We start from the raw sequence: 16,278 nt of genomic DNA, 5'->3' as shown, positions 1-16,278 counted from the left end.
TTCCATCCTTATACTGAGATAATTCTTCATGTTTAAAGTTGTTTTGTTTTTTTCAGGGTGATGAGCTCACTACTGCTTGTTCTCTAAATAGAAAAAGTAAATGCACTACCTGTGTAACTTTTAACAATGCAGCTGCAGACATTTTAGTCTCTTGCACTGTGAGCAGTCTGTCCAGAATTTTCACTGCAACACTTCTTTACAAGTGCCATGGGAAGTTCCTGTGCCCCGTCTGCACAAGAGCAGGAAGACCATTTCTTCTGGGTGGCGTAGGCTCTCCCAGCCATTGCCATGTACCACTTCCAAAGTATGGCTCAGTCTCACAGCTCCCTGCTCCAGCAATCCTTTAGGGAGTTACATTGCAAACCCAAGGATTTAAAACAATCATCTAACAAAACTGCTCAAGTGATCTATTAAACCATTAAACAAGGTAGCTTATAAAACCAGATAAAAGGCAGGGAAAAAAAGTCTTTAAAGATTTGGCCAGCAATTGACAGGCATCACGTGTCCCACTGGTCTCCCCTGCAGCCTTGCCAGCTCTTTCTGAGCACTGAGCTGCAATCTCAGGCCAGTGCAGTGGCAGCTGCAAGTGGAGACAGGGACTGACTTGACATGTGTGAGGGAGCCCTGGCAAGCTGGCTTTTTGAGCTGACCAGTCACTCAGTCCCTCACACAGCATGCTGCTGATGAGTGCTGGCTGTACTGGTACTCCCCTGTGACAATGGGTGCACATTGGGAAATGTCAGTCTAACATGAAAAGTGATACAAGAACCTGCTTTTCTAAGTACAGTGGATTTCATCTCCAGGAAGCAAACAAATCCCTTACAAGACTCCTGCAAGCAGAGTGGGTTTGCTATCAAATGTCCCCATGACCGCTGTTTCCCAGCTCTTGAACCAAGGCAACAGAAGCAATGGGATCTGCTTGCATCTTGTCATGAGAAAAAAGCAGACCCTTATTTGTGTTTTATGCACCTGAATCACATGTCCGCCGTGGTGGGGAAAATATGCAGTGGTCCCGGGGGCTGTCCAGCTTCACTGAGCATATTGTCTGTACATGGTCTTCTGTCATGAGAGTTACACTTCACACAACATAACCATTCCACTTGCCACAACCATTATATGATATAAAGAAGAACAAACAGTACATTTAAAAGGGGGAAATGTTGTCCCTTCTAGGAAAAAAAAAAAAGGAACCAATGAGATAAATCACCAAAAAATTCTCTTTAACAGTTAAGTGAAACCAACAGGAAATCCCACCCCTGACAGCTGACAGCTTAAGTGCAGGGAAGTAAACCCTGATAAGGTTCAGCATCTCTCGGCTATTTTCCTTCCATAAGCTTTACCTTTGGAAAGAGATGAAGGACAGGCTTAGCAAATTATTCCTGACAAGAGGGGAAAGGGGGAGGAAAAAATAAAGTTTGCAATCCAGACGGGAATGTAGGAGGTGGCTGAGATAGCAGAAACCATCTCAAAGCTGCACCTGCTCCAAATCAATGTGCTGCAATGTGATCTCAGGTCTCTCTTCCCCCTCGCAGTCAAAGCACAGTGACCCTGAGGAGGGCATGGCTGCCAGATAAGCAGAACATTGGGAACACTCAAGAAAAATGTGGGAAAAAACCTGAATGATTAAAAAATAACATCTGACTTGCATAAGGCACGTGGTAGATCCCAGGAATTATCTTCTCTGTTAAGAATGTTTCTTTTTAGCAGAAAACCTTGGTTCTTTCCTATGATTTGTGTATATGAATCAAGAAGAGAATTGGTGGTTAAACATCCATTCCTAATTCCACTAGCATTTTACTCATCTTGATATTTTGTGACAGGCTTAAGATTTTTCTGGAGTTGTGAAGGCCAAGCACAATGTTCTCATGAACTCTGAACACCAGCTAGATTCCAGAAAGCCCTTAAATTTGAACTTGCCGATATAAATTTTTATATCAGCAAGTTCATGCCTAAACACAACTGCAAACTTTAGGTGATGATGGAGAATAAGGAAATGGCCAATTCTTTGCTCACTTCAAGCACAGGTTTCCCATTTAGCACATTTATGGAACAGATCATCTTGGCTACCATCACACAGCATGTACAGAACAACCAAGTGATCAGGCCCAGCAAGCATGAGTATAGGAAAAGCACATCCTGCCTGACCAACCTGATCTCCTTTTATGACCAGGTGACCTGCCTGGTGGATGAGGGAAAGGCTGTGGATTAAGTTTACCTGGACTTCAGCAAAGCCTTCAATACTGTCTCCCATGGCCTTCTCCTGGAGAAGCTGGCAGCCCCTGGTTTGGAGAGGTGCACTCTGATGGGTTAAAAACCATCAAAATGGCTGGGCTGGGAGAGTGGTGGTGAATAGAGTTACATCCTGGTAGCCAGTCACCAGTGGTGGCCCCAGAGCTCCGTATTGGGGTCAGCCCTGTTTAACATCTTTATTGTTGATTGATGATTATTTATTGATGAGGGGATCAAGTACACCATCAGCAGGTTCACATATGACACTAAGTTGGGTGGGAGCGCTGATCTGCTGGAGGGCAGGAAGGCTCTGCAGAGGGATCTAGACAGGCTGGATCAACGAGTCAAGGCCAGTGGTAAGAGATTCAGCAAGGTCAAGTGCCAGATCCTGCACTTGGGTCACAACAACCCCAGGCAATGCTTTAGGCTGGGGGATCAGCAACTGGAAAGCTGCCTGGCAGAAAAGGACCTGAGAGAGCTGGTCTGCAGTAGCTGAACATGAGCCAGAGTGTGCTCAGGTAGCCAAGAAGGCCAATGGTATCCTGGCCTGTATCAGCAACAGCATGGCCAGCAGGACCAGGGCAGTGATTGTCCCCCTGTACTTGGCACTGGTGAGGCCACACTTTGAGTCCTTTGTCCAGTTTTGAGCCCCTCACTGCAAGAAAGAAACGGAGGTGTTGGAGCACGTCCAGAGAAGGGCAATGAAAATGGTGATGAGTCTACAAAGTTACTCAAATAAGGAGCAGCTGAAGAAGCTGGAATTGTTCAGCCTGGAGAAAAGAAGGCTCAGAGGAAACCTTATCACTCTACAACTGTCTGAAAGGATGATGTAGCCAGGTAGGGGTCAGCATCTTCTCCAAGGCAGCCAGTGACAGAATGAGAAGAAATGGCCTCAAGCTATACCGGCAAAGGTTCAGGTTGGACATCAGGAATAATTTTTTTTCAGTAAAGCGTGGTTAAGCAACGGAATGGGCTGCCCAGGGAGACAGTGGAGTCACCAGCCCTGGAAGTGTTCAAGAAATGAATGAGGTGGCACTTAATGCTGTGATTTAATTGACATGGTGGCGTTTGGTCAAAGGCCGTACTTCATGATCTTTGGGGTATTTTTCCACCTTAATGATTCTATTCCACAATTTTTAGCTTATTTGGGGGAGTTTACACTAAGGCTAGATAGCTGTTGAGATGTACTTGAGCTGCAAGAGTCCACTTTGCCTTTCATAAACTGGTCAGAAACCTCCTTGCTGTAGTTATCCCACTAACATCTGGATAATTTTGGAGCACTCCTTCACTCTGTCACCAACACCTGGTATTAACTAGTGAGAGCTGATTTGGAGACCCCTTTTGTATTGCAAGCATGCAGCCGAACCTCTGGCCAACTCCAAAGGAGATTTGCAGCATGTCAGACAAATCCATTAAAAGAAAAGGCCACAAGCAATGTAAAGCAGTAGATAAAACAACAAAATAAATAACAGCATACTGCAGTGAATGCTAATATTTGTGCCACCTGTATGCGTGGCACTGGGGAGGAATTTACTGCAGATTCACACATGAGAGAATGCTGCCTGAGTGAAGGCCTTGTGGCCTTTGCTGGAAGGATGGGAAGAGATGCCAGATGAGAACCTGCCTGGAGTTTGTTTTTGGAAAAGCTGTCTCTATAGTACAAAGAGGACGTGGGAAGGAGAAAGCAGACACTTCTGCAAGCACATGGGGTGTGACTGCTGCACCTTCCAATTAGACTTGCAGCAGCCTAATGCCTGTCTGTCAGCACCCCTGCTCTGCACAGACATTTGTGGCAAGGGAGCTGAGGTTAACCCCTGTGCCAGCACACACACATACTGCAGTCATCAAAACCTGCTATCCACGGGTTGTTAGAGATGTGTCCTGTTAACTCTGCTGTACTCTTCCCAGCTCATCCTCAAGAATCCTGTTTGACCAGCAGAACCCCCTACCACACCACCACCAGGATCTCCCAAAAAGCCGAAGAAAGGAAAGGACATCGACTCCTCTTTAGCAGTTGCTTGTGCCAAAATGCACTTTGGAAAAAGCAGTAAAAATTGCTACATCAGCTCTGGAAGCTGAAGTAGCTGGTAGCAGGCACAATTGAGATGAGCCAAACAGTGAAGAAGCTGCAGAAGAGACCTTCGCATTTGTCCTGATTGAACTTGATGGGAAAACACCAGTAGGGGTGAGAAAGGAGGGAAACACGTATTTTTTATTCTAATTCCCTTTAATGTTTCCAAATCTCCACTAAGAGTGCTTCTGGATCTGCTTTTTCCGGTCTCTGCACTTAGGATTTCACTCTTCTCAAAAATGCTGTAGTGCCTGTTTAAGCTGCCTGCCTGCATGAACCAGGGTGAGCCCCTTCGCAGAGCCTCTCTGGTAGCCGGCAGTGCTGCCATCTAGCAGGGCCAGGCGGGACTGGGTGCTCTGGCTGCTGCGGGACTGCGTGGCTGGCCTGGATTTACAGCTGGAAAAGAAATGCTTCAGGTTGCTAAATGGCACATAAGGGTCTTGGTCAAGAGTGAATTGCTCTGGAAATCTTTTTTGCCAGTCTCAAGTATTCAAGACACATAATTTAAACCAAGTTTTAGCTGGTGCATTTTCTTCACACTCAACAAAGTTGCTTTTACTACTAAGGGAAAAAAAGATGAATAAATATCCTGTAATATAGACCAACCTCCCTGCTAAGCTAAAAAGCATAATTTTTTTCAGCCCACAAATGAAATTACACGGGGCTGAAGACACAGGAATGTAAGAGCGAGCCTTACCAAGAGGGATAACTGTAAGCAATGACAGCTCATTTTGAGTAATACACAGAAATCCTTTGTTTAGCCCTGTAGATACATAGTTGGAAACACAATGTAAATCTTTCATGGAAAAGCACATTTATAAAAGAAACACATACATTTAGCAATGGTTCCTCTATAAATTGATGAGACAACTGGTTTGCTTCATATCTTCAAACACAAATGTGAAGGCAGAGCTGTTGAGGCTCCATGGCAGACACAGTGCAGAGGACTAGAGGCAAAGGGCTGTTCATTGCTGTGCAGTTAAGGGGTCAGCCTGGTACTGCAGGAGGATTTAGTCCTAAATATAGCAAGGGCTATCCTGGGAGACAAGAGTGGGCTGCCGGGAGTCTAACGCCATATGAGCAGCTTTAGGTTTTGAGAACAATGATCATGGCTAAGAGGCTGATTCTCTCAATATGGGCCAAATCCTGGCTACTGGCAAAAAGCCAAGTGAAAAGGTTTTCCCTGGGAGGAGGAGACAACCTTCTGTAGCATTCAGGAGACTGGCATTTCTTTTCCAAACAATACAATAGGTAGGAGTTGCAGCAATGAAGATGAGGTTTTTCCCTCCTGTACATGCTGTGGTACAGCTATGAGGTGTAACTAGTTAATCTTTTGGTCAACACCTTGACACCTGCAGGCTGTCAGCAACTTCCTTCATGCAAAATCCTGCCAAAAAGCTGAATTGTGCCAAGGAGAGGAACATGCAGAACCCCTCACACAGCAGAAGGAAATTATATTTCAGTGGGACATTCTGTTCCATAGGAGATGGTGATAGAGCAGGATACAGCCCCACAGAAACAAGCAGAACACAGCTTCTGAGTAAAGGTGCCTATGGTGAGATAGGGAACACCAACCCTGCTTGGATGCCTACCTAGAGAACAAGTACTGGACAGATAAACAGTTTTCCATGCCTCATCAGCATTTTGACTGTACAATATCTGCTGCTATGACATCTTGGGCTGCCATTAAGTGGTTGAACTCAAGATCTCAGAGTCCAAATGTATGTTGAAATCTTTTAACTGTTTGCCAGCAAACCCCATATTGACAGCCCACATTCATACCTGCTGTGGGCTGAGCAGGGATATGAAATGCATTGCTGATAGATCTTCCCAGGGATTTTTTCTTAAATTTTTAATTAGGAGTGTGAACACTCAGAAAGGTAACAAGCCCTTTAAAAAATTAAAGACCACGGCGTTCCTGCAGTGCATGGGTTTAGCAGGAAGAGACCATAACCTCAAAGTCCATGAGAAATGGACTCCTGGAGTTCTGGCTTCTTGATTAGATGAAAGGACACACTTGCAAGCACTTTCACTCCCTATTTGGGAGAAAAGAAACAGTATCAGCAGCTTCTTGACCTTCACATGAAGAGGAAATTCTCTTGCTCTGGATCTGACGTGCGGTTGTTTCTTGCTTTCAAGAAGCACATTGCACACTACTGACACAAGAGTCCCAGAGTCTGAGTGCTGAATTCAATTTTTGAGCAAGCTAGAGACTTTCCCATGTAATCCATCTAAAGGTATTTTTTGGAGGTATGAAATGTCTGGCACTGAGGCACTGTTAATACTCATGCATGTACTTTTAGACAACTTGGCAGGATCAGCACCCTGAATAACAGGCAGACTATTGTCCTGTGGGAATATGCTGACTGTTCTTGTTACCCCTTTTCCATGATCTTTCATTTGAAGAGATCTGTTGCCTTCTGTCACTGTGTCTGCAAGGAGAGGGGTCAGTTGTGACTTTTTCCTGGCCCTTTTTCTGCTCGGATGTGACAGAAGGACATTAGCTTAGACAGTAGTTTGATCCCTGATGCCTTCAGAGACAGAAAGGGAACAGCAAGACAAAGGCTGGATGGTAGATGTTAACATGACTGCTAAACTACAAATTAAAATGGAAGGCAGAAGATAAAAGAAGTACTTTCTGATGTGTGGCACATACGTGCATTAAAAAAAAAACTCCCAACAAAGCAAAACAGGAAAATAACAGCACAGAGTATCTGCTCCTATATAAACCTCTGCTTCAAGTTTTTTGTTTCCTGCTTTGCACAGCACCAGGCACAGCAGCATAAGCCTCCACCATCCCCTTATATTTTTGCTTTAGACATCTAACTACTTTTCTGGCTGTATTTGTGGGGCTCTTGATTTTAGATTCCTTTGTAGGCTGTTTTGTGAAATCCACGAGGGCAGGAGCTTGCACTTTTGCTTCTAATTGTAATAAACACACAACAGTGAGACTCTGCGTGTTTTCTGCAGTCACCATAACCCAAATACAAGGAAGAGAACCAGAGTGTAGTGAAAAGAACAATTTTTTCCTCCAGTCCCACAGAATCAAAGCCAAAGAAGGAGAAGGGAATAAAGGTCAAGTCCTTGTGCAGTCCCTAACCTCCACAGGAAGGTGCAGGCTGTCAAAAGTCCCCAGGACCTCTGGGGCTGATGTCATGTACTGTGATGTCATGTAGCAGTGCTTTCAATTCCCCACAGCACAGGCTCAATGTCTCTGAGCAGCACTGGTTCAGGTGGACTTGATCCCCTCTTAGAGGCAGAGCACCTTGGTCTGCCCTGTGTCCCCTTGCTGGCTGCCTGCACTGCTAACCAACACTTAGTCACTGTCCTTTACACGCATGCACATAACCTGGGTGACTGCACAAAACTTTAAGAAAATAGGAATAATGCTTCTTCAAGTTCTTACATGAAAGATGATACAGATACACAATGAATGATTATATTCACATCTTCCTTCCATGCTATGATTTTGCTTCAGACCTACAAAAGGAATTCTCTGTGCCCACTGAATAGACACCAGGACTTTCACATCCTGTGCATGCTTGAAAACACAAAGTTAGGAGAAGTCCTCCCTCCTTTTCCCTTCTTGGTAAAAAATAACATTTCACTTCTAAGAGATCCTTGCTTAAACTCGTGAGTTTGGTTTTGAATTCAACAGGATCCTGTCAAATTCTCTCAGCACCTTGAGCTTCCTGATACAACCAGAATGTGAACTGATGACCGACCACAGATGAATCCTGCAAGGACTTGTATCTCTGTCACAATCCAGAACAAACTGAACTACACATGAGGCAGCTGAGAGCAAGAACTGGGCTCAGATCTCAAGATTAGATTTAAGGAAGAAAGTTCGTACAATGAAGATAATGAAACTCTGGCCAAGATTGTCCAGAGAGGTGGTGGATTCCCTATCTCTGGAAACATTCAAGGTCAAGTTGAACAGGGCTCTGAGAAACCTGATCTAGTTAAAGATCTACCCTGCTCATTTCAAGGGAGCTGGACTAGATGAACTTTAAAGGTGCCTTCTGTCCCAAATTATTCTATGTTTCAAATCTGGGACAGGTGCATTTCTGGTTTGAGCTGCCTGGAATTTAGCATTATGGTCTAAATGTGCTCTGCAATTAGCCAAGGATCTGAAAAGAACAGTTAAAATTCCTAACAGAGCCTGGAATAGAACTGAATTTCCCAGAATTATCTTCATAGAAACAACAGCTGGTTAGTTCAGGTAAATGAATGTCAATCTAATAATCTATTTCTATTTTATTTATTAAAGAGTAAAAATAAACAAAGAAAACGGGAAAGGAATTCCAAAGCCAACTGTGTGGCTTACCTGACTCTGGTACACCTAGCTCTGAAGTCTACTAGTAAATGTAGACTGAATGACCCTACAAACATTACTGTGAAGAAACACAATGCATCCTGGTGATACTAGTTCCCAACACCAAGGGAGAGAGGAAGGATTAAAGATTTTCTGAAGGCAGAAAGACGTTTCAGAGGAGGCAAGGAGATGCTTGATGGGGGTAGGGGAAGAATGGTTAAAAAACTAATAACATGTACAGATAAGCCATAATTGTCACACTCACAGCTCTGTGCTCCCAGGTAAAGATGAATTACTTTGGCTGTCAGCAGCTTCATTAGCCAAAAGAGGCCATTCAGATGGACCCAAACCTATTTGCTTTCCAGAGCTGGCGGTGCCTGCTTCATATTGCAGGGCCCCACACTGGTTGTTCAATGATTCTGATAACTCCTGTGGGAGCTTACATCCTGCTAAGTACTTCACTGTTTAATTGAACTGACCTTTCCTGACAATGCCCCTTGTATTAAAAGCTGCTTTGCTCCCCAGTGAAAATGGTTTGATAATCATAATATTTTACTCAGAGGACAGTTGTTTAAGAGCAGAAAATAATCAGCTAAATTGGTAGGCTCCCCTCTGGAGGGGCCCAGGACTAAAATGACAGAAGGTGCTGCAGAACAAGTTAGCTGGCAGAGCTGATGATAAGGACAGAGCTAGGAGCAGTGCTGGGCTGCTCAAGGACAGAGACACCAACAAACTGGACAACGGGGGAGGGGAGCACAGGCTGAGCCAGCACTGCACACCCTGCTCAGAGCTGAGATGTGCTGGCACAGCTTGAGCTGGGCACAGGGTGGGTGATGGCACCTGCAGGAGCCACAGTAGGAGGGGCAGCTCCATGCAAGCCCAGCAGTGCAGGACTGTGGAGTGCAGCAGCACTGAGGGACACAGCATGACCAGTATCTCAAGCTGAGATGGGGAAATGGCACAACACTTGTTTCTGTGGAACACGAATCCATCTCAGAGAGAGGTCTGTCTGAAATAATAAATGCACACCAAATTCAGGTTTGGTTTAGGAGCGCTTTGGGGACTGAGATTTGAAGCTGAGATTTTCTTAAACAGAGGACCCATTTGCTTTCAGACCATGACTGGCCTGGGGACAAAGAGGTTTGAAGTGAGAGGAATGTTTGCCAAAAGCCTTTTTTCTCCCTGTTTTTATCCAGGCTAGTTGCCTTACCAGATGGTTGAGCAGCATCTGGGAGAGCTCTTTGGGGCTGGGAGCCAAGGGTGTGCAAAGAAGCACATCAATGTAGACTGTTAAGCACCTGATAACAAATGATGCTTTGCTTTCAACTTCTGGTTATAAAGCATTTGCTGGCCTGAATGTGCTCTGCTACACCTTGTCTTTCCCAAGTACAGCAATGTGTCCATTTCCAGTGCTTTTTATACAGAATTGGCATTTTGTGGATCTCTCAAGCCACAGCTAGAGTGCCACATCACTTTCTCCTATTCTTCCACTGCAGGAGTATCGAACTAATTTTCTCAGATCAGCCAACACTCTTCCTTCCTCTTAGTGGCTCAGACCTGCAGGCATTCAAAGAATGTGCTGTTGAGTAAACTAAATTTTTTCTTGTTCTTTACTTACAAGGACATTTCAGTTGTTTTCCTCTTTGCGCTAAACTACTCAGGACAGGACAACACTCGTATTTTCCCCTCCCACAGAGAGTGTTTTGCTTAGCTCTATCTGGTTGAGTCCCTAGGAATGTGGGATGTGTGGGAGCTCCCATGGACACCTGGTGCCAGGGTGCTGAGATAAGGCAGCTGCTGCAGATTCATGGAGGAGAGCCTTTGCGGTGGCAGGGCTGACCTGTGAGAAACACCACAGCAGGTCCTGGGAGATTTACTGCACCCTGGGGCCATCTGCATTGGCTCCCATGAAGTGGATGTGCAAACAAAAACTTCCCTTCTCCAAGATGAGCTGGAAAAAACTCTACCAGGGCACTGCACCCTTCAGCAATGTCCTGCTTTTTCCTGCTTGTGTTAGAACACCTCAGCTATCCAGTCAAGCCATCCCAAACAGCTTGCTTGGCCTTTGGAGAGCTACCAGAAGCCCACTGCCCAAGAAGGTAACTGGGTTCACTTTCCACATTGTGCTATCCTCTCTTGAGGATTCAATAGATTCAATCTCCAAGATAACCATAGCTGGCCCTTGAAGGTCTACCTTTGCCTCATATTTCTGTGTCTATGAACCACAACAGATGAATTGAAGAGATCTGTCAGTGTAAAAATACACTGAAATAAAATCAAGCCAAGGAGCTAAAACTGCAGTCTAACTTCCAGGGCTCCAGCTTGATTTTATCAACTCTCCTTTCAATGGCAATTACATTGTGAACTGATCAGTTCAAGGCTAAATCCTCTGTGTCTTCTTCTAATTAAATACTCATCATCTAAACATTTGTCTTATTCTCAGTACTTCTACTATCAATTTCATCAATTCCCCCATTACTCACCTATCTACTTTAGCCTGCATTTTGCCATCATCGTTTTTTTCAGGTGATGCATGCGGTTCTTTTTCACTACAACTGCCAAGCAAAGAATACATCTTATCCAGAATGTCTTCACACTCCTGTATCTCTCAGCCTTAGAAAGGGCATTTAAGTTGCCTGATATTCACAGGGGACTGCCTTGAAACTTCGTGTACATTCCTTCTATGCTGGCCCCAAGGAGCAAGATTGCATTCAGGAAAATAGAGTATTTGATGCTGGTTTGAAAAATTCATTGCCTAACCTTGTAAAAGTGGTCCAAAACATCTCCCCTGAGATGAAAGTATTTTGTTAGTGGTGCATTTTGAAGAATTGCCTTTGAATGCCAATTAAAAAAATCCCCAAACCCAGGAATTCTTTTCATTTGCTGTTGGTTTTACTATATCTTGAGATAAAAATGATTATGAGGAGGATATATTTTCATTGTGTCCCTAGAATATTTGCCAAATGATCCCTTCTTCATTTTTCTTTTTTAAAAATTAGAAAATTATATTTTCACTTTCCAGAAGGTTATGCAGCTTTACCCTTGCTTATAGCAGTTTTTCTCAAATTATCTGTTTTCCTCAAGGCATTTTCTATGTACAGTTTATCTGTAAAAATTTCCCTGGTAAATCTGGAGCCTTAGGAGGGAAGGATTAAGCTCACTGCATTGCCTACTGTCCTATCATTACTCTAAGGTATTGTCTGGTGGGCAGATTTCTAGCTGTGTTGGAGGGAGCTGCTCCATTTGGGGTTTGGCAGGGGGATATAATTAGGTATAAATAAACAAGATATAGAAAAAAGTGTATTAGCCAGGGTTTTGATCTGACATTGGCCATTCAGTAAATATGCCAGACTTTGATGACAGGTAGCACAGACAGACAAGCTGAACTGTATAGCACTTTTTCATCTGTGCTTTCTCTGAGACATGGCTCCAGCTTGCAGCGCCTTGCAGACTTGTACATTTTGGAACATTTGTTCCCAGAGGAGCCTTAGCCTGTTATAACAGATAGATTCAATGAAAATATTATTTACCCAGCTTGAATAGATATCCTCAAAGTTACTTCAAACTGTGCATCTCCTTTTTCTTACAAGTGAGCAGTGACAATGTGATAGTAGAATACCATATTAAAACTGAGTTTCATTAGCAGTGGTTCCATAAAACCAAAAACTAACCTGTGCATCTTCATATGTATATCTCCCTGGGTCTTTGACATTTTGGCTTGTTTTTTCATAGCTGTGGGAATCCAGGTTAATAGCACTTTGGGCCCCAGGAGCTAGAAACTCTTGCCAGATTTCTTCCACTCTTGTGGTCACATCCTGTAAAGGTCGTTTCTTGAGATCTTGGACAGCCAACCAAAACCTGTACTAGGCAAAAATTAAAAGGGCAGAGAAGAGAAAAAGAGAGAAATCTAGGTAAGATTTTGGGAATAAGCCTAGGCAGAGTCCTAAAACAGACATAGAACCTAATCCTGAATCCTATCAGAATTCACAAATGACTCTCCATGTTAGCATGATTTCAAGAGGATGTACTTTACATCAACCCCTTATATTTTGGCTAAGACCAGAACACTGACCTTAAAAAGTGATACATTCTTATTCAACTGTCCCTGCAGAAATGTCAGATTAGGTAGGCAAACAGGAAACCTCCAGAGCTATGTAGCTGGAGGAGAGGAGCAGGCTCTGCCTCTCACAGCCCCACTGCAATGTGCTGGTCATTCCTGCCTGCAGGATTGGTCATCCACAGGGGATTAAAATGAAGAACGAACTTAACATTCATATAATTTCCAGTGTGAAGTTGTAGCAATGCCACTTAGAGATTTTTTTTACTTGTAAACTGACTAGCATTCAGATGGATGCCATGAGAAAAGATGACTCTTGGCATGCCATACTCCAATTTTACAGGGATATTTTCTTGACTAGGCTATGCTTACAGACTAAAGTAAGTTCATAAACACTGAGAAGATAATCCCCTTGATGACTAAGGATGTAATCCATATCTTGATCTGTGAAAATAAAGACCACAGAATATTTTGCAAGAGTGACATGCATGTCTTTTGTCTTTTATGCTAGGAAAAAGAAAAGACATTTTGTTGGTGGTGCTAGTTTTATTTATTGCTGAAAGAGATATACTCTTTCAGGTGATTAATTCAGAAGATGCATGATGCCCAGTAGTGTTTTATTTTGGTCAACTCTGTCTTCCAGCAAGAAGGTATCCCTGAAGGTTATCTGCCCTGTGTACCTGGGCCCTGCAGCCTGGTTGAGCAAGCACAATGGTGCTCCACAGGGAGTGCTGAGGGCAATGGGGCAAACAGGTACTGAAGGCACCTTTGCAGCCACCTGCAATAGCCAGCTCTTTCCTACCCCCTGGCAAAGGTGCCCATTGTCCAGGGTGACAAGGAGGGCAGGGTTCACCTTGGCTGTCCCTGCCCTGCACTGCTCTTATACACTCTCTCTGCTGGGCAGACTGTGCAGAGGGGACAGGGAATGTCTGAGTCACTGCTTGTTCAGGGCATCTGCAAGAGCTGCACAACTTGGAAAATCCTGTGTCTCCCTTATAAACCAGTTGAACTGTAACTGAAGTCCTGATTTCTCACCCCAAATGATTCAGTCATTTCAGTGTGCTGTCACTAAGGCAAATATTCCTCCATGGTGGAAGGAGGAAGACAGAGTCTGTCCCAAACAAAAATCCCGATGGCAGTGAGGGTGGGTGAAGGAGACAGCAACCTGGTGACTCCTGTGCTGTTCCTCACTCTAGCTTCCTTAATGGCTACAGGCAGTATCTAAACACCCTGGAATCAGTGGTGTTATTGCAAACAAATGAGGCTGCTACCCCATTTAGCCTGGTATCCTACCTGCAATAGAGGCAAACAGTCATTTTGGGGGGAAAATGACATCCATACTACATGCAAGGCCAGGCTAAATCCTCCTTGCCTGTCTGCTGCTCCTTCCCGACCATCAGGGGGCCTCATGCCACAGCCCTGACTCACCCAAGCAACTTGAGATATTCCTTCCTATGGTTTTTCCATTTCCTTGACAGGCTCAGTAAAACAGACTGAGGTACACTCCAACACTACATCAGTACCTTTGGAGTTACATACTTGTGGTTCTAACAAGGTGACATTTGATTTTATGAACTGAAATAGAGTATCTGGGGTTGGTGAAGGAGCGTGCATGGTTGGTCCTCTTCCATCTTTAAGAGTTTAAGCGCACCTGATATCCTGCCTGGTCATTTGAGTAGTGACACCCCCACATATCACACGCATGCAGAGAGTAAAGGGTGGCACAGCGCAGTAATCTGATGCCGTATGTGGTTTCCGTTATTTGAAAATACTTTATCATTCAATTTCAGATGTAATAGGAACATGTGAATGCAGAAAAGGCATAGGGAGAAAAGATGCTAATCATTCCAGAGTAGCTGGGACACTTCAGACAAACATTTGGCTAGAGAGAACCTTTTCTTCTGGCTTATCTTCTGCCCCTGGAGCTGGGGAGGCGGGCTGGGAAAGCACGCTTGTGAGAGAGCTGGGAACACTGTGAAGTGACAGCTTGCCAGAACAGGAGCACCATCCATTTTAATAACTATTTGGCTCAATCTGAAAACCAACCAACCAGACCAACCTGACAGTAACAAGAACAAGCTCTTTTTACTGCAAGCAATTGTGAATTCATGCCCAAGGCTGGATGTCCTCTTCAAGGCAAAGGGGAGTTTTGTCTTGGTAAAAATTTCAAAGCTATTCACTATAGCTGGCATCTGAAAATCAAGTAACATCAAAGAGGGGTACCCAGCCCCACAGCTTCAACTCCAAGGCAAATTCTTTGCCATGAGGGATCAACCTGAAGCCAACGCATAAGCAGGGTTTCCTATGGGATTTATAGCCTTTACAAGAGAGAAGCAAGTATTTCTACTTAGGAAAGGAGCCGACATACAATGACTGTGCTGGAAATTCTGCTCAATTATAAAGTGCAAATGCACTCCCTGAATCACTCCTGCAATTTCTGAAGCACAAGCCCAGCCCCAAGTCCACAAGGAGTCAGGAGAAAATCCTGCATTGCCTCCTCTCTTTCTGTAGTAGACAAATGTCCAGCAGACACCTTTGCACAGGGCAGGGGAGAAGGGAGATGTCCTTGTGTGTCCTCTCCACAGGTGCCCTTTAAGCAGAGCAGGACTGGCACAGGGACTGTCTGCACAGAGGGAACAGCAGCACTGATCACAGGTTCTTTGTTCTTTATAAAACAGCATGTAAGGACTGGAGAAGGCTGATAATATGGTGTCCTAAAGTGTTGTCAGTGGCAAAAACCATTTCAGCCTCATCCAGTTTGTAATTAAACTGCTGTCACTTGCAGAAGATATCCCACAATGGCATTCATCCTCCACAGCTCCCCCAAGGCACAGAGAGCTCCTGGACCTCTGTGTATGCGCTCTGCCTCCCTGCAGGGCACTGCAGAGGTGCTTGGTCACTGCTGTTCAAAGATGCCCCCCAGTGAAAAGGCTGCTGAAGAAGGACAGGGTGAGTAGCAGGGGAGTGACTGCTTCTGAGGTACACTGTAAAACAAAAATTGATTTTAAATCCTGATCAGGAGGCAAAATATGGATGACTCCAGAAACTGAGAAACAACAGTCAAGACAAGGGCAGTGTTGTATCCCCATCTTGGGGGTGGACACAATACCCCTAGCTTGACAGTGAATTCATCAAGTGAGGTCAGAATCCAAGCACAATTCTCTCCTTGCCTCAGTCGTTCCATGCCAGTATCCCATGCCCCTCCGGTCTCACATCTAACCATTCACAAACCTTCTTCCATTCACCATTAACTAACTTTCAATATCTCAGCCAGGAAATGAATGAAAGCAATTGATAAAAATCAAAATGCAGTTCAGACAGGGGCAGTATTCACATCTTTGTGTTGTTTAGTGGTAAGATCCTTGGCGCAGTGAGACTGGCATGGCCAAGACAAACAAAAATCTGTCCTTGGTGAGCGAGCTGGGGGCTGGCAGATGCTGCAAAGCTGCACGCTGGGGCACTGGGGACCTGCCAAGGAGACCGCAGTGTCGGTGGGGACAGGACAAGCGCCCCGCAGGCCTCCCCCTCCCCTCTCACGCGGTGCACGCCGGCGTCCACAGTGCAAGTCCCCCCTTCTGCTGCAATTCCTTTCAGTGCTGTGGGGCA

At 44.6% G+C, this 16,278-nt stretch overlaps 1 protein-coding gene across 1 annotated transcript in view; it reads right to left on the bottom strand.

The window, feature by feature from the left end:
- The window catches only part of RGS6 (regulator of G protein signaling 6), a 241,913-nt gene that overhangs the window by 26,752 nt on the left and 198,883 nt on the right, over positions 1-16,278 (bottom strand). Inside the window, exon 15 of the mRNA XM_005417659.3 lies at positions 12,287-12,473. Within this exon, the coding sequence (XP_005417716.2) occupies positions 12,287-12,473 (187 nt within the window). The remainder of the gene's footprint in view (positions 1-12,286; positions 12,474-16,278) is intronic.

The sequence above is a fragment of the Geospiza fortis genome, unplaced genomic scaffold (assembly GCF_000277835.1).
Source record: "Geospiza fortis unplaced genomic scaffold, GeoFor_1.0 scaffold54, whole genome shotgun sequence".
Classification (NCBI taxonomy): Eukaryota; Metazoa; Chordata; class Aves; order Passeriformes; family Thraupidae; genus Geospiza; species Geospiza fortis.
The sequence above is the reverse complement of the archived record's forward strand: the minus strand, read 5'-3'. Positions and strand labels throughout refer to the sequence as shown.